At 39.9% G+C, this 19,070-nt stretch overlaps 1 protein-coding gene across 2 annotated transcripts in view; it reads left to right on the forward strand.

Moving 5' to 3' along the window:
* Window positions 1-19,070, forward strand: part of ADCY8 (adenylate cyclase 8) — a 139,340-nt gene that overhangs the window by 52,705 nt on the left and 67,565 nt on the right. For both annotated transcript variants that reach the window (XM_064442079.1, XM_064442080.1), the window contains exons 3-5: window positions 714-844; window positions 3,729-3,840; window positions 12,677-12,804. In XM_064442079.1, coding sequence (XP_064298149.1) covers window positions 714-844; window positions 3,729-3,840; window positions 12,677-12,804 — 371 coding nt within the window. The remainder of the gene's footprint in view (window positions 1-713; window positions 845-3,728; window positions 3,841-12,676; window positions 12,805-19,070) is intronic.

The raw sequence follows: 19,070 nt of genomic DNA on the forward strand, positions 1-19,070 counted from the left end.
TGAGAAGACTCTGAGATTCCCAAGGCACTTTATAACTTAGTTCTTGTTATCTGTTATAACCCTATAAACATACAAACTAGTCTATGGCTAAATCTTTCCCATAAAACATCTTAGGCATGCATTATTTTATATTAACCCTGTCTTTAATCTCTGACAGTACAACTAAGCTTTGTCTAAATGCTGTCCTTTTCACCAAGTGGAGTCTTGTTCCTCTGCGTATTTTTCACTTCATTTATTCTCCAGCTTTATTGTTAATTATACAGGTTATGAATGCTAAACACTCGGTTTGTAAGTTCTGATAAACAAGCAACAATAAAAATCTGATCCTCATTGCTGCTGAAGACTTTAAAATTTCTCTGGCCTATATCTGTTAATCAAGCTACTACTGCCTGAATGCAGTGCTTGATATGTTTGTAAGTGATGTTCAGTGAGAAGCTCATAATGGAGGTAATAAGCAGGATGAATCTTGAAATAATCAATAAGTAAGCTTAACATATTAGAGGGAAGAATGTCTAGGAAGGGAAGGAGAGAAGGGTCCATATTCTGGACTCAGAATTGAACTGTGAATTATCACAGTTTATCTGAGCTAGAGGGGAGGGTCACATCTTAAATTGCCAGTTACCCAGCTCTTTAAATAGGGCAGAGCTCAATCAGATTCCCGTGAAGTACTCATTCAGACTGATGCTGACACTTTGGTTTCCTCTTTGTTTTAGGAAAGGCTGGTGCTCTCTGTCTTACCACGGTTTGTAGTCCTGGAAATGATAAACGATATGACGAATGTAGAAGATGAACATTTGCAACACCAGTTTCATAAGATCTACATCCATCGTTATGAGAATGTCAGGTGGGTGGAGGAGCCTTTCTTTAATGTTTAAGGTCTCAGATGCTGCTAAGTGTCTCTTGTTTGAGTGTTTCCCTTCTTTTGCTTTATTCATTCAAAAATAAGAAAATTAGTGTACCCTTCTTTGATCCCTGAGCAGATAAGCACTTTGGTGTCCTCTTTTACTTATCAGGTTGGCTGGATGCCTTTGCCATGGCAAGACCCATTTGAATTGAACACTGGGTCTAGACCTTTTGTGTATTTTTTCACTTTAATTAAGTGGTCAGGTTTGCACAGAAAGGGGAACACTGCCTGCACGTGGACACATATTCTGCCACAACCTTCTGGTTAACACCACACACAGAAAATATATGGCGACTTGTAGGATGCTCTCAAAGATGTGGCCATATCATGTGGCTTTTCCGTTTAGTTGCCATTTTCATTCAATTATTCTTATTATAATTTTCCTAATTCCGTTTCCTTTTTTTTATTCTCCTCTCTAAATTTTGTTTCTCCTGAAATTAGTTAGCTGGAAGATGATAGCTACCCTATGAACTGCTACGCAAGGTAATAAGTCCTAATTGCAAGTTTATGCCAGAATGATCATCATCTGCTCCATGATGTTATGCAATCTCTGATTTTATTGTGGTTCCCAACCATCAGAGTATTTAGCTAAGCCAATAATATTTTCCTAAGTTTGTTGCAAACCACAAGGGCAAATGACTGAGTGGCCGTCACTGAAGGAAGTGAAAAATAAGCATCCTTGGATATGATGGGAGATGGTTTGCCAGGAAAATATGTACTTCGCCTTTTGATGAAACCTAAATATAACTTTGTCTGGATCAGTTCAATACACATAATTTGAACTTCTTCAAAAGAGTAAATTGATTATCTGATTCTTCTGTGGTCTTGCAGTAGCTCAGACATACTATTTTATTAAATCTGGTGGAAAGTATCAAGGACCCTTAGAAAAGGTTTGAATTAAACTAAATTAAAATGTCTTCCATTATCCTTTTTCATTCTTGGAGTAAGTGTTATAGAAAAATCAAAATAGGGACAAGATGACCCTTCTGTTTGAATGTCATCAGGGTGAAAGGTTGAAACATAATTTATGCTTGAAGGAGATTTGAACTGAAGATTCTGTGTGTTTTAGAGTACAGATACTGGTTGGTTCCTATGCATGCAGCCAGGGACTAGATCTTTTCAAAACTGAGTTTCACCTTTTTTCCTAAAAGTTGAGCACTGAACACTACCTGAACCAATGCTATGTGAATCCCTAAAATTAATATCCAGTTAGAGATCTTTATTGTTTTGATAATGAAAACTGTAGAAATTAGTTGTTTGAAAACCTTACTTTTATCAATTTAGGCTGTTATTACTATTCATTCCTCTTAGAGTAGTTCAGTACTTCACATCTTATTTTTTTTTTCTCACTGGTAAAAATCTTATATCGTTTGTGAGCTGTTTACTTAATCCTCACCCAAAACCTTATCAGCCCATACATTTGAAGATTAGTTGAATTCTCATTAGTCATATTTTATTGTCAACCTGTCCATTAGTGTATTTATTATTGGTTACATTTGTGATTTTCAGACACTGTCAAATTGTGATCTTGTTCAACAAATGAAAGATCTTCAGATATTCAGATTGTAACACAAGTTATTAATTGACTTTGAAGTGCTAACAAGTCTCATTTGGGTTATTTCCAGGCTATGCCAGCATGATATGTGTCTTTTTGAACATTACTACTTTTTAAATAGAGGGTATTATACTTCTAACTCAGGTACATCTGTCAAGTCCATAAGAGTCTGTTATGAATCTGTCTGTTATCTTAGAATTTGAGACTTGTATGGCACATAGACTGTAAAGCCTGAAAATCACACTAAAAATTGAAATCACTGAAGTCAAAACCACTTATTATGGTTTAACCCTAGCCAGAAACTAAGCACCACACTGCTGTTTGCTCACTCCCCCCCACCTCTGTGGGATGGAGGAGAGAATCAGAAAGGCAAAAGTAAGGAAACTCACAGGTGCAGATAAGAAGAGTTTAATAATTAAACTCTAATAATAATGATGATGATGTAATGAAAGGGAAAATAATGAGAAAGAGGCAAAACCCAGGGGGAAAAAAACCCCAGATGACGCAACCACTCACCACCCACCAACTGATGCCACCAGTCCTCAAGCCGCGATTGCTACCCATCCCAGCCAGCTCCTCCCAGTAACATACTGGGCATGACATTGCATGATATGAAATATCCCTTTGGCCAGTTTGGATCAGCTGTCTTGGCTGTGCCCCCTCCCCTCCCGGCTTCTTGTGCACCCAGCAGAGCATGGGAGGCTGGAAATGTCCTTGCCTAGTGTGAGCACTACCCAGCAACAACTAAAACGTCCATGTGTTATCAACATTATTCTCATCCAAAACACAGCACTGTACCAGCTTCTAGAAAGACAATTAACTCTATCCCAGATGAAACCAGGACACCACTGTAAAAAACACCTATATATAAACCCACCCTCAAAGAAGCCTGACAGATACTAACAGACAGCTGGGTGCCAAGTCTGCCTCCTTATACAGCCCTCTCTATTATGGGTGCACTATGCCTCACTCTTCTCACTGATAAATGGGGACAGCTGTGCTTATTAAGGCTTAACTATATCTTCCTCAATGATTTGAAAATTCAAAATTGCATAACACACATTTCTGGCAAAACCCTTTCTCACACTTGATATTATTTCTTTAGTTCCTTCAGTGTTTATATTCAGTACTCCAGAATCTCCATAGGTCCAGGGCAAAGGCAGCATGACTTTAAAATGACCCTTCACTAGTAAATTACTAGAAGGTAACTTAGAACATTCAGTTTTCAAATGAAATAGACTGAAATATTAATATTTCTTCTTTTTTTAGCATTCTTTTTGCAGATGTTAAAGGATTCACCAACCTCTCCACAACTCTGTCAGCCCAGGAGCTGGTCCGAATGCTGAATGAACTCTTTGCCAGATTTGATCGGCTAGCACATGTGAGTTAAATACAGTTTATTTGCAAAAGGATGTAAAGCCAACTTGGTGAGAGTTTTGGGAAATACCTTCTGATCACTTTGAACAACATTCATCCAGATTTTCCCCATTGGGATTTTATACAGCCATTGAGGTTGGAAGACACTGACAAGTTTTATCAAATGTGATTAGTTTTGATAGCAAGTGAAAGCTCAGATAGTCATCAGAACTTTGTGCTGCTGTAGTGCTAGGCCAAGAATGGTATGAAAGCAGATCCCATACCACTGTTTCTAAGGAATTTTTATAGTTCTGGTCCTTGCTGGAAAATGAATTTTTTTTAAGACTGTATCTTTATTTTGACTTTTCTTCTAAGAACTGAGGAAGGTTAAAAGACCTATTCATTTAAAGGTCATATAATCAACCACCACAGTCATTGCAATGGTTTTACAACTAGCAGGTTTTACAACCTTTAGGCTGGATTCTATCTAACTCAACAATGACCTTGATTAAACACAGTAGAGGAATTTATTCCATTAGGCAAATTAGTTGCTACTTAATTAGTACTGATTTGAAAAAAAAGTAAAGCACAGAAATACAAGCAGAACACATGCTCAATTTTGCTAGGCTTGCATTCTCTTTTCTTCTTTTTCATGTCTCTCTGGTCAAAGTTTCATTCCATGTGACTACCTTCAGGTGTCAACATTTCAGCTGGCTAATAAGGATGCTAGTGTAGGCAATGAAGTACATTTAATGGAGTTTAGCTCATAATTTATCCAACCAAATGTAGGCACTTACTATGTGAAAAGAGGAATTATATTCTGAATGTCAGTGACCGTGCTCTCTATTTACTATAAAGGGGGCCTAGAGTGACTTCCTTTTGATAAAAGAAACAGACTAAGCTCATTGAGAGCCTTTATTTGTGTAAGATTTATTCTTGGGACTAGTTTTCTGGACCACCTCTAATTTTACAGAATCTCCTTTAGGGTACAGGTACCAGCACTGGAAGCAATGTTCCTGGACTAACCTCCACTAGTGTGGTGGAGGGAGATCATCACCATTCCTCCTATTCTCTCTTTTCTTGGTCACTGTCCAAAGTTCACACATTTCTGACCATACAGTGATGACACCTTTGTACTGAAACATATTATTTTGGATTTTTATGGTCTTGCTGTCTTGTTATGACCAACATGCCTGTATGGTAATTGATCATTCTACCAGTCTTACTCCTTCTCCAAATGCTATTAGCAATGGTTACATTCTTGCCTGCAAATCTTCGACAAACGTTTTGGAAAGTCGTCCTTTCAAACCTCCCTAGAAGGATCTTCTGCTAATGAGGATTACACATTCACATCTAGAATTCAGAACTATCACTTAACTGGTTCTTATCTGGCTTAACTGAAGTTATCATAACTTTTTAAAATAGACACTCAAATTCTTGGGTTGTGCTAAGAATTATCAAAGCAAAGAGGTCAATTGCAGAAAGCTTGAGGCAGTTTCTTTAGCTTTTAAGGAAAATCCTTATAAATACTTATTTACTTCTAAATAAAAGTAGTATTTTATAATCCCATATGAAAGATTGTTTGATCTGCACTATCGTCTTATATAAACCATATTATATTAAAGCCATTATTTCACAGCTTACTGAAGAACTTAATTTAGCTTAGTTTTTTGTTTCTCTTATTCAGCTTTCCTGTTTCTTGTGCAATGCAGAAGCAGTGAGAAGTCTGAGATATTTTTAACCTTCAGTCGGTTACATCAAGTATTATGGCATATGCTGATGCATATAACTGATAACAACAAATTCCGTAATACCTGTGTCATTACCACAGAACTCTGAATAAAAATTAGGACTCAGTTCAATACTTCTTGTAAGAAAGTAATGTAATATTTTGTTATGTACAGCTACTTCTCCTTTCTAATCAGTCTATATTTGTGGAAGATTTATAGTTATTAAGAGAAAAGTGACAGTTCGAAAGGAAGAAAAATAAGTTGGCATAAAAGAGAACTCATGAAAGTATTTCCCTATGTTTATATCTACTGAAAGGCCTAAACAGAAACTTAATTAATATTAATATTTTCCTTAGGCAGAAATTTTGAGGAAAGAAGGGAAATAAGATGACACTTGGTAAGATAATTAAGCCTAAAAAAGGTCCTGCATTGATGAAATAATAGTTATTTTTTATGTTTGTTTTTCCTCTGCCTTCTGTGCAGTGCTAGATGTCAGCCGATACTATGATTTAAATTGTTTGTTATATTTCTAAATGTGCCTACACTGTGTGTAGATTCAGTTTCACATATGACAAAGCTGAAAGAGTAAAACCCTAAATAGATGAGCAGACATCTGTAAGCTTTGTTGCAACAGCAGCCGAGATGTAGTCCAACATCACAGAGACCTAAAGATTAAATCAAGCCACAGCATTCTAGTTTAGACACACACAAAAAGACGAACACACATAGAGTCTTAGATCTGAGTTTGGACCCATCCTTAATATGAGGCATTGATGCTGAAACAAACCTTCCCCTGAAGAATTAAAATGCATGGGTTTCATAAAAGAATAAAATAACTGGCCCATAAGGCAATTCATCACTTTACAGTCTCATCAGCTCTCATATGATAAACCAGAATAACAGTGCTTCTTACTCAGAGGAACTGTAGATGTTGAATGGAAAATTCACACTTTAATATGAACCTTTTTTCTCTTTATGTCACTAGTCTGGTGCTAGCAGGAAAGTTATTTATGTAGTGTGAATCACAGGTTATTTTGGCTTTTTAAAGAATGATGATTATTTTTTTTTCTGAGAAGATGGTCTTTTTCTGTAACCTTGGTTAAATTCTCTCTTGGGGGATTGCAGACAACCTGCCAAAAATTCCTCTCACAATGAATTACCAGTCTTACTTGTGACTAGCATTGCCAAGAGTGGAAACCAGCCTAACTATCAAGTTCCACAAGAATGCATCATGGTATAACCCTAGTACAATACCCGCACCAGCTAATATCAAAGAGGGAAGAGTGGAGGGCAATAAAGGTTCCTTTGTCTCCTCAATAAAGACACACCTGTTGCAGTGCTTTACTCTTCCCGGCCACGTTTAACCTCTGAGCTGTCGCCATTTTATTCTTTTGTGAAATGATTTTCAAGCACATAACCAGCAGGACTCTAGAGACTCCCTAAAAAAACCCTGTCTGTTTAAACATATATGCCAGTAAATAAAGGTGTGAATTTCTTCTTGAGTATATGTTTGGGGCACTGTATTAAGAAGCAGAGTTAGCTGGATTATGAGTGTATATATGATACTTAATTATATGAACTTTATATGAACTTCTAGTAATGGGAGGGATTAAATGCTCTTTTTGCAGTGCTTAACTCTAAGATGTTTTCCCTTCGCACCAGTGTCAATAATAAATTGTCTAATACTAGAGAATAAAGAACACTATTAAACAATGTTCTTACCAAAGTTATAGTATTTTAGATGCTAAAAGGCACAGTAAATCATCAAAAGACCTGAACAGTCAAATAAAACATCAGCCCACAAAACACCTTTGAACGTGACAGCCTATGGGCATTTTATTAAAAAAGTCAGATGAAAATGACAGATTAAATAAAATTTCAGTTTTAAAATTTCTTGGTGATTTAGGAACTAAGAGTTATGTGAATCCAAACCTAAAAAAGAAAAACAAACAGACAGACAAAAAAAAGAACCCCAACCCAACCAAACACTTTGTGGACTAAATTGGAATTCGAATGAAATTTAGTATTCACAAGTATATTCTTGAGAAATGTCCACCTCACCCTTTATGTATCTGCAGTCCTAGAAATTCTTAAGTGGCAGAATTTCCATGCAGAATTGCTCCTGCCTTGGCAGGAAAGAAACACACCTTGAGTCTTTCTAACAGGGATTTCTGTACCTGAAAACTCTTATAGCATAATCTACTCATTAATGCTAGCTGGCAAGGATGGCTGCTCACCAGACACAACAGCCACAGCTGTTTTTCTTCCACAGTATAGCAAGGAACAGAAGTGTTGATTTTAGAAAACTCATGCAGGAACATGCCTCGGTTCCTTCTGCAGCATTAGAGACCACAAACCCATATTTTCTGCAGCCTGGAGGAGTCCTAACCACCCCACTGTAGGTTATTCTAAAAAAAAAAAAAAGAAATCATACCTTACATGATCTGTTAAACTATGTAAAAAAAATTAATATAAAGCTATATTTAAGTATTCCTGGTCCAGAAAGAGGATGAAAGACTGCCACATTTTTCCCTTTATGCGTATAAAACATAGAAACAGTCCTTTCAGCCATGTCCCAAACCTGGTCTCCCTTTCTGCCTGCATCACCAGACTCCAGAACTTCCCTCTGTCTGGCTCTGTCAAGGTCCCAGCTCTGTTGTCCAAAGTAACAGAGCTGCAACAGGAGGAACTTGGATGGACCTCTCTGTCCAGCCCACCCCAAAACAACCTGCTGATTAAGAACTTTGGCCTAGACCCCATTCGTGCTGAGAAAGGCCTGTCATCTAGGTTCCCTATGCCTTTGGCAAATGTTTTAGAACTGAGCTATTGTACACAAAGGCCAAGTCCGTGTCTCCTCCCACTCTGTTCCTCTTTTAAAAGATTTATGTGGATGATCTCTTTGTTCTGCCATTCACCCTTAGTAATTTTCACCATAATGTTCTAAATTTTTAGCTTGAAATTACAATGACTGTGAAGGTGGGCTCTTTTGTGGGCTGTTCACTAGCCTATGGGATTCCCTTCAAAAGCAGATGAAGTGATTAATTCACTATGGGCAGAATTGAAAAAGTGGCATAACTTATAAAACACAATTACTTTTTTCCCCTCATCAGAAAATTAGCCCAAGGAAACAAGAAATATTAATGAAGTTTCTGACTGTGTCTTTCAGTAACTTGATATTTGAGCAACTGTTTTCTTCAGCTCCACTTCATGCCAATTTGCTTTGCTTCCCTTCCAGTCACTAAAGATGTATTTAATAAGTTTAAACCTAAATTATTCACATGTAGGAGGTAATTATTTATGAAAAATCTGCATATTTTCTTTTGTTTTGTATTAAGGTGGTTTGGAAAAAGATTTCTTAGCAATTGCTACTGAATTCATCTAGAATTATTTTTATTTGTAATTGAGTGTTTGAGTCTGCTCAATATCCCCAGGCAAAGCTTCTACTAATTTCAAATGGTCCTGGCAGAATCAGGTCCCTTAATATTTCACTTGTAGCAAGTGAAATACAGTGAAAGAAACCCCTATTTGTGACATGCTGAGAAATTAATTGATATCGTCCGTAAATGACATTAATGAGTGAGTATGGGGACAGGTGTGAGGCTGATGGATACTGAAGTGAATGTCTATGTAATATCAGCATCATTTACATGCCCAAGGACAACTTCTGGAATTGCTTATTGAAAGGGAAGAGGAATAAAATAAAATAAAGAGAAGATCATAACAGCCTCACAACTGTGTAAGGGTTTAATATTGTAGTGTAATATCTGCTGCATCAAAGTTCCTGTATGGCCATTTTCTCTTATTGCAATAATTTACTCATTTTACAGTTTCTTCATACATGTTAATATTTTAATTCATTTTCATTTAATATCAGCTTGCAAGTCTTAGATACCATTGCAGTGAGATGGTTTTAGGAAGTGAGCTTCAGCTCTAGAGTGTGAGGAAAATCTTGAAAGCTATTATTATCATTTTATGCTACTGAAAAGTAGGTAGGTCCTTACAAAACTCAATCTCCTACTTACAGCTACAACATGGCTACCCCATTAGCCATTAATCTAACAATGTACTAATACAACCAGCCTGACAAAGCATCTAGACTAAACTATAGATGTGATTAAACTAGAGACTTATCAGAGGGAATCTCAGGAGACCATGCATTCCTCCTCTGCCAAAGGCAGATACCATTACCCCTCTGTCCTTCCTGGCAGCTGTTGAATTATTTTCTTCCAGCTGAAACATTTCCAGTGATAAAAAAAAATCATAGTTTACTTTTGAAACAGGTATGATGGGAATAATAAGGGAAGAATAAAAAAGGTGAGGACAACATAGTCAGACTGTAACATGGTTCATGTTTAGCAGTCATAATGATTTGACTAACAAGAAAAATAAGGAAGACGAGGAGTCATTTAAGTGCTCCTTGTGGCTTCTTGTGCCAATAGAAACACCCTGCCTGGCCCGTGCACTGCCTCAGAGGGACATATGCCTTATGTCATGTCTGTTAGTCTTGTGTGAGCGCCTCACCTACCCCAGGGTCTTAATGATGCACCATAAGCTTATGTGTAGACCACTGAACTGAAGGCCAGCCAAATGCTTGATCTGTGAGCTGAATCAGTACCTAGGCTTCACTGACTGCGTTGCCTGGCTCTCATTTAACTGCAATGGCAGCCTTGACAACTGGCTGACATATGGACACCTATATATAGCCATCTCTGTTTGGACATCTCACTCCATAGATGACTTCCTGAGCTTTGGCAAATGAATGTAGAGATGACATATCATGACAAGAAAAAGCATACGTTCAAGTGCAGCTGAATGGATTTCCTGTGTCACACAGAGGTACTCACATTTGCATACATGAAACTCTCATTAGCTGGCCTTTTTATGCATTAAGATTCTTCTTTCTTATTCTTATAAAAATCACATATTTTTGAAGTGGTCTGCCTTGTTCTGATTTTTAGCAAATGAAGAGACATTCAGCCAGGTGCCAGAGGTCTCATCTGTCTTTAATGGAATCAGCAGTTCAGCAGTTTAAATGAGGCATTAGAAACCCAACAGCTGAGGTTTTTCTTTGTTGCAGACTATGTTCTCTAACTGCTCTGAATTAGATGCTTACTTAATAGGGGATTCCCACATTGTCAGACAGGCAGGTAGTACAGGTGCAAGACTGCATGATAAATGCTGCATCTAAAAATGTAATTATAATACTAAAATATGATACTACTTGAGACTTGTCTCCCTTTCCCTTTCCCTTTCTTGGAACTGACTGGTTTTCCTTTTTTTTCCCCAATATTATATTATGAGATTATCAGTTGTAACATATTTGCAGGGGATCTGAAGGGACTTAAAGTGCTGCCTTTTGCTTTACTACACCTCAGTCAAACCAATATGGCATTATAAATGCTCCTTTTACTTTGTAGATGTAAAAGCAAATGGCAATTAAAATATGAATCGATTGAATGACACTATTAGAAAAGCCAAAGACTTTTAGAATCTGTATTATATCTTTATGTCTTTACATTTTGTCTAACCCAGGAACACAGAGAGAAATTTAAGGAAGCCCACTAACAGTTTAACATGCACTGATTTATGCCATTGAGTCCTCACTACTTGTTGATTAACTTTATTTTTTCCTAGTTTCACTCTATAGAAAAAAAAATAGCTGGAAAGTGTGGTGAAACCAAATCTCTCATTCTTTCCCTTGAGGAAGAAACACATTAAACAATGAATACTTGGTGGATTATAGGATGTACGATTTCAGTTGCAATCATATGAAAAATACTGATGTTTGCTTGTATGTGTCTGCAGAAGGGTTGAAGAGAAGCAGGCAAGGAAAGAGGAGAGCTACATATGAACATTGACATTTTATAAGCCTGACTTTAGTCTTGAATTTCCTTGTGAAACTGGGCAGCTAGACATTGCACTCTGAGACCCAGCAATGGTATTAGCTGGAGACTTAGCCAAAGCTTCAAACACACTTAGCTCCTACGGGTGGTTTAGGGAGATTTCAGGGTGAATCAGCTTACTTTGGCCCTGTGCCCAGTGCAGATTTTACCCTTGCTGGCATGCTTAAAGCTTCATCTGACTTCTGCAAAAGCTTTGGGTAGAAGTGTGTAGGTTCCCTTTGCCACTCTAGGATTTGTGAAGACTTGTCTGAGGTTAACTACAGAGCTTCATACTTCCTAGGAAAATCTTGAAAAATAGCCTGGAGTCCCATTCATTTGGGCCAGTACTCAATTCCTGAGGCACAGTCAAAATTCACATTTGCTCCTATGTTCTACTTTAAGTTCTCTCTTTCCCAGTGGATTTAATGTATCCCCACTTCTTTGATTAGTGCAGCCTCCACCACAGCTTGCCAGAGAGAAAGAGAAGAGAAGAAAGGAAATAAATACCACAGGCCAAATTTTATCATCTAACGAACCAGTTTTACAAATCATTATTCCACTCTCCAGTAATGATCCAATCACTCAGTAGTTTGTCATCCCAGTCTATAAAGACACTGTTAATATGTATTTAAGTAATGAAATTCAGTATTTGCTCCTAGGATAAAGAATGTCTCTAGCTGGTTGCCAAAGAAATGTCATTTTTTCCACAGTACAAGACTATTGCAAGACACCTTTGACATCCTTGGCTTGCAGACACTTGATCAGCTCCTACAGATGTTGGGAATCCTTCAGTGTGACAGTGAAAACTTTAGGTGGGAAGGGATTATCACTGGGAGGAAAGAGTTTTTTGCATTTATTTCCAGTACATAAAAGGGGCAGAAAGGATGCCCTGGAGAAATATAGTCTAAAATGGGTTATTCATTATCTTAGCAGGCATTTCTGAATCCTTGGCCTAGCTTCCAGCCTAACTCTGATGAAATATTTCTCACCGTCAGCAAGACCATCTCTGTCTAGCATAACACAGAAATCACTATATCCTTCTTTACTGAAAATGGTACTTTACTGAAAAAGGTACTTTATTTCTATAGTGAAATAAAACAAGATTGTACTAATCACAAGAAAGAAACACCCATCAACAAGTTTCTAAAATATTTTTTTCAGTACTTTTTTCAACCACTTTCACATTCATCTACAATTATGAAAACATAACTGCAGATCTTTGCTTTCTCTTTGATACATTTGCATATAGGAACATCATTGTCTCAGAATAAAGATCCTGGGGGACTGTTACTACTGCGTGTCAGGGCTCCCAGAACCTCGCCAGGACCATGCACACTGCTGTGTTGAAATGGGGCTCAGCATGATCAAAACTATCAGGTAATGCTTGTTTTTTTCCTTCTTCTTCTTCTTGTTTCATTGTTTCTGACAGTGTCCTGAACTTCTTATCTGCGAATGCTATTACGAGACAAGTAATTCCTAGGGTGGTTCAGAGACCTCAGGATTATCACTGTGAAAAGGGCAGGACTTTTTCAATCCATGTAATGGGTGGGAACAGACACTAAATGCATTTTATTAACCTGTGCTATTTCAGAGCATGTAACATGATAGCTGTGTGCGCGAGTGATAGTTTTCATAGATCTTAACCGTTCTCACTTTGTGCTGTTGTCATTTTTAAGAGGAAGTTGATGATGAGGAGACTGAATTGCTTCCAGTAATCCCTTTAATGAAATAAAACAATATAAACATTGAATAGACAGCTGTTTGGAAACTAGCACATAGACAAACTCGTAAGCACTAAATTTTGCCAGATGAGCAAATTTTAATGTTAAATTACGCTGGGGCTTAAATCCATAAGGGCTGAAATTGTCTTAATTAATGGATGTGTTTCCATCAGGTAAATACAGTTGTGTTGCTGATAGATTATTGAATTTTGATGCAATCAGGATTAATAATAACAATGTTTCAGCAGTCCGTGTATAGAGCTTGCCCACCGATTTACTGTGACAGTTGCCAACATCTAATGCTCCAAGAGAGGTTTTCTCTTTTTTATCCTTGATATCAATGTTGCTGAGTTCCCCTCCTCCAAACCCCTCTTCTGTTGCTGTCTCCCTAAAACACTGTTGCCTAACCCAAGCGCTCTCTCCATGGATGTTTTTCTGTCCAATCTCTTTGTCTGTTTCTTTTCCAGACTGCATTCCTCCTTTAATCTGAGTGTGTCTCATTACATACACCAGACAGTTAATCCGTACTGCAGCTACATTACTACTTAATAAAGAAAGAATTTGACAAAAATTAATTAATGGAAAATGTAAATGAATAATGATTATGAAACAATGATCATTAAGAAGATTGGATTCAATTATCACAGCATAAACGCTGCACAAAGTAATCAATATTTTGCTTCTGGAATCCCCACAGTGAAAGTGAAATATGAATTAGAGAACATACGCAGATGAAAAAAGCTACCAACGTTGTTAAAAATTCTTGGAGACACACATCAAATAATTTCCATTTGCTTGGTAATACCATCTGCAGCAAACCCCTTTTAAGTTATTTTTCTTCTAAGATAGTAAATTCCTCTGAATCTCCTGTCACCTGTGGAAATGTCTAACACCCTGGTGCCTTTTTATGAACCAAGTCTCAAAGGCAGTAATCCAGCAGAAATGGTACTGTAGTTTTAGTATTTTAAATGACAGCTTGTCATGGTTTTAGCTGGGATAGAGTTAGTTTTCTTCACTGCAGCTGGCACAGTGCTGTGCTTTGGACGCCGTATGACAACAATGTTGATAACACATGGATGTTTTAGTTGTTGCTGGGTAGTGCTCACACTAGTCAAGGACCCTTCCAGCTTCCCACGCTCCGCCAGGTGCACAAGAAGCCGGAGGGGAGGGGGCACAGCTGAGAGAGTGTATTCAAAATGTCCAAAGGGATATTCCATATCATGCAATGTCATGCCCAGTATGTTACCTGGGAGGGGCTGGCTGGGGAAGGGAGGCAGCAATTGCGGCTCGGGGACGGGCAGCGTCGGTCAGTGGGTGGTGAGCGGTTGTATCATTTGTGGGTTTTTTTCCCTTTTCCTTTTTATTACGTATTTTATTATATTATCGTTATTATTATTTTATTATTATTGTCATAATCATTATTATAATTACCATTTTATTTTAACTATTAAACTGTTCTTATCTCAACCCACAAGTTTTTTTTGCTTTTGCTCTTCTGATTCTCTCCCCCATCCCACAGGGGTGGGGGGAGTGAGTGAGCGGCTGTGTGGTGCTTAGATGCCGACTGGGGCTAAACCACGACTGTGCTTTTTGACACCCAATGTGGGGCATGAAGGGTTTGAGATAATAACAGTTGCTGGTCACAGTATTAGTTTATCTGATCTACTGATTAGTTTATCTTGTATTTGCCGTGTTTGTTAAAGATTGGTGTTGGTTTTTGTGGTCTGCTGTGCTCTGCAGTGATTGCCTTGAGTTTTATTTGGTATTTGAAGTTTATATTGAAGCCGTTACTGTACATTGGGTACCACCTCATGGATACAATTAACAATTTTACCTCCTCCTCTGAGAGGTTTTTTATGGAGGAAATACTGAACTGAACCTTAGCTACCATCTTCTATAAACCCTCCTCCTTCATTACAACAACTTTTCAGTATCTTGAACATCCTTGGCTAGTTAAGATACATCTGTTGATATTGCTTTGGCAGACTGTTTCTGTTCTGTCCACGGTTAATATGCAATATAAGAATATCATCCAGAGATCTGCCCCAAGGCTCGATAGCTATTTGTGGCAGGGTATGTGGGATAGTATGGGCAAATGCCTAAGACAGTGGGCACCCCCAGTGTTGTGGGACTTCACTCCTGAACAAGTGCAGAATCCTGAAAAATTAGTAGAACAATTGGAGGAAGTGTGCTGTCACCCTGGCAATTCCAGAGAGATACAAACCACTGCGATGTACTGGGGCCTGGCCCATGCCTATCGAGCCCTGTTTAACACTATTCAGTACCCCCAAGGGGAAGAGAAGCCCTCTGATTCTAAAAAGACAAAGACAAGGAAAGCGGCAAGCACTGTGGCCACTCAAAACCCCGTGACAGATGCTGTGGCTACTCCAGCCCCAGTGAGAAGCACTGCAGCTGAATCAGAGGATCAACCGTGCCAGTATCAGTCGCCCCTATACACAAGAAGAAATCTTGGAAGAGAAATTCAACTTGTTTAGAAAGAGACAATGGAAGAGCAGGGCCATCATGAGGAGAGGAGGAGGAAGAGGAAGAACTCATAAAAGAAATGGAAACTACCTGATCTCTATCCTTGAGTGAGCTGCAAGATATCAGCTCACTCAAGAAGAGTGGAAACAAACAGCAGACTATCGTGGCCTGAACGAAGTCACTCCGCCACTGAGTGCTGCCGTGCCGGACATGCTAGAACTTCAATACGAACTGGAGTCAAAGCCAGCCAAGTGGTATGCCACAATTGATATTGCTAATGCATTTTTCTCCATTTCTTTGGCAGCAGAGTGCAGGCCACAGTTTGTTTTACTTGGAGGGGTGTCCAGTACACCTGGAATTGACTGCCCCATGGGTGGAAACACAGTCCTACCATTTGCCATGGACTGATCCATAATGCATTCGAACAAGGTGGAGCTCCCGAACACCTTCAATACATTGATGACATCATTGTGTGGGGCAACACAGCAGAAGAAGTTTTTGAGAAAGGAAAGAAAATAGTGCAAATCTTTCTGAAGGCTGGTTTTGCAATAAAACAAAGTAAGGTCAAGGGACCCGCACAAGAGATCCAGTTCTTAGGAATAAAATGGCAAGATGGACGTTATCAGATCCCCATGGATGTGATCAACAAAATAGCAGCCACGTCTCCACCAACTAGCAAAAAGGAAACACAAGCTTTCTTGGGCATTGTGGGTTTTTGGAGAATGCATAATCCAAATTACAGTATGATCATAAGCCCTCTCTATAAAGTGACCCAGAAGAATGATTTCAAATGGGGCCCTGAGCAACAACAAGCCTTTGAACAGATTAAACAGGAGATAGTTCATGCAGTAGCTCTTGGGCCAGCCCGGGCAGGACAAGATGAAAAAAATGTGCTCTACACTGCAGCCGGGGAGAATGGCCCTACCTGGAGCCTCTGGCAGAAAGCACATGGGGAGACCCGGGGTCGACCCCTAGGGTTTTGGAGTCGGGGATACAGAGGGTCCGAAGCCCACTATACTCCAACTGAAAAAGAGATATTGGCAGCATATGAAGGGTTCGAGCTGCTTCAGAAGTGGTTGGTACTGAGGCACAGCTGCTTCTGGCACCCCGACTGCCAGTGCTGGGCTGGATGTTCAAAGGAAACGTCCCCTCTACATGCCATGCAACTGATGCTACGTGGAGTAAATGGGTTGCACTGATTACCCAGCGGGCTCGAGTAGGAAACCCCAGTCGCCCAGGAATCTTGGAAGTGATTATGGACTGGCCAGAAGGCAAAGATTTTGGATTATCACCAGAGGAGGAGGTGACACGTGCTGAAGAAGCCCCACTCTATAACAAACTGCCAGAAGATGAAAAGCAGTATGCCCTGTTCACTGATGGGTCCTGTCGCCTTGTGGGAAAGCACCGGAGATGGAAGGCTGCTGTATGGAGTCCTATATGACAAGTTGCAGAAACTGCTGAAGGAGAAGGTAATCAAGCAAGTTTGCAGAGGTAAAGGCCATCCAGCTGGCCTTAGACATCGCTGAACAGGAAAAGTGGCCAGTGCTCTGTCTCTCTACTGACTCCTGGATGGTGGTAAACGCTCTGTGGGGCTGGTTACATCAGTGGAAGAAGAGCAACTGGCAGTGCAGAGGCAAACACATCTGGGCTGCCGCATTGTGGCAAGATATTGCTGCCCGGGTAGAGATCCTGGTTGTGAAAGTACATCATGTGGATGCTCACGTCCCCAAGAGTTGGGCCACTGAAGAACATCGAAACAACCAGTAGGTAGATCAGGCTGCCAAGATTGAAGTGGCTGAGGTGGATCTGGACTGTCAACATAAGGGTGAACTATTTCTAGCTCGGTGGGCCCATGACACCTCAGGCCATCAAGGGAGAGATGCAACATACAGGTGGGCTCGTGATCGAGGGGTGGACTTGACCATGGACGCTATTGCACAGGTTATCCACGAATGTGACACATGCACTGCAATCAAGCAAGCGAAGCGGGTAAAGCCTCTGTGGTATGGGGGACGATGGCTGAAATATAAATATGGGGAGGCCTGGCAAATTGACTATATCACACTCCCACAAACCCACCAAGGCAAGCACCATGTGTTTACAATGGTAGAAGCAACCACGCACTGGCTGGAAACATCTCCTGTCCCCCACGCCACTGCCCGGAACACTATCCTGGGTCTTGAGAAACAAGTCCTGTGGCGACATGGCACCCCAGACAGAATTGAGTCAGACAACGGGACTCATTTCTGAAACAACCTCATAGACACCGGGGCTGAAGAGCACGGCGTTGAGTGGGTGTATCACATCCCCTGTCAGGCACCAGCCTCTGGGAAAATTGAAAGATATAATGGACTGTTAAAAACTACACTGAGAGCAATGGGGGAGGGGTGGAACATTTAAACACTGGGATACACATTTAGCAAAAGCCACGTGGTTAGTCAACACGAGGGGATCTGCCAGTCGAGCTGCCCTGCCCAGTCAGAACCCTTACGTACCCTGGAAGGGGACAGAGTCCCTGCAGTGCATGTAAAAGACATGCTGGGCAAAACAGCCTGGGTTCTTCGTGCCTCAGGCAAAGGCAAACCCATTCGTGGGATTGCTTTTGCTCGAGGACCTGGGTGCACTTGGTGGGTGATGCGGGAGGATGGAGGAGTCCGGTGTGTGCCTCAAGATTTGATTTTGGGTGAAAACAGCCAATGAACTGAATAGTAAGATGTTAATTGCTATGTAATGTTGTATGTCACCACTGCTATGGTTGCTATATGCCATATCAATGGTATCGTGGTGGGAATCTCCCAAATTAATACAAAAAATGAACTTCCATTGAACCAAGCAAAGTGCAGCGGTGATGGAACAAGGACTGACTTCAGCATGCAACAATCCAACACCACACACACCCGCTCTCTGAAAGACTCATACAATAGATGGAACCCAAAGTCATGCACTAAATGAACTGAGTGGACATTTCACAGACATTTTACAGGGGTGGTCCATAGACTAGGGGAATGATAAATGAAATCTGTATGTTCTATTAAAGGATGAGAAGGTGGGGAGGGGTTATTGAAATTGTATTGGGTAGTAGGAGACCTGAGCATTATGTAAATTATATGGAATAAAGGGGTGGATACTGTCATGGTTTTAGCTGTGATAGAGTTAGTTTTCTTCACTGCAGCTGGCACAGTGCTGTGCTTTGGACGCCGTATGACAACAATGTTGATAACACATGGATGTTTTAGTTGTTGCTGGGTAGTGCTCACACTAGTCAAGGACCCTTCCAGCTTCCCAGGCTCTGCCGGGTGCACAAGAAGCCGGGAGGGGAGGGGGCACAGCTGAGAGAGTGTATTCAAACTGGCCAAAGGGATATTCCATATCATGCAACGTCATGCCCAGTATGTTACCTGGGAGGGGTGGCCAGGCTGAGTGGGCAGAAATCGTAGC

The sequence above is a fragment of the Phalacrocorax carbo genome, chromosome 2, assembly GCF_963921805.1.
Source record: "Phalacrocorax carbo chromosome 2, bPhaCar2.1, whole genome shotgun sequence".
NCBI classification, from domain to species: domain Eukaryota; kingdom Metazoa; phylum Chordata; class Aves; order Suliformes; family Phalacrocoracidae; genus Phalacrocorax; species Phalacrocorax carbo.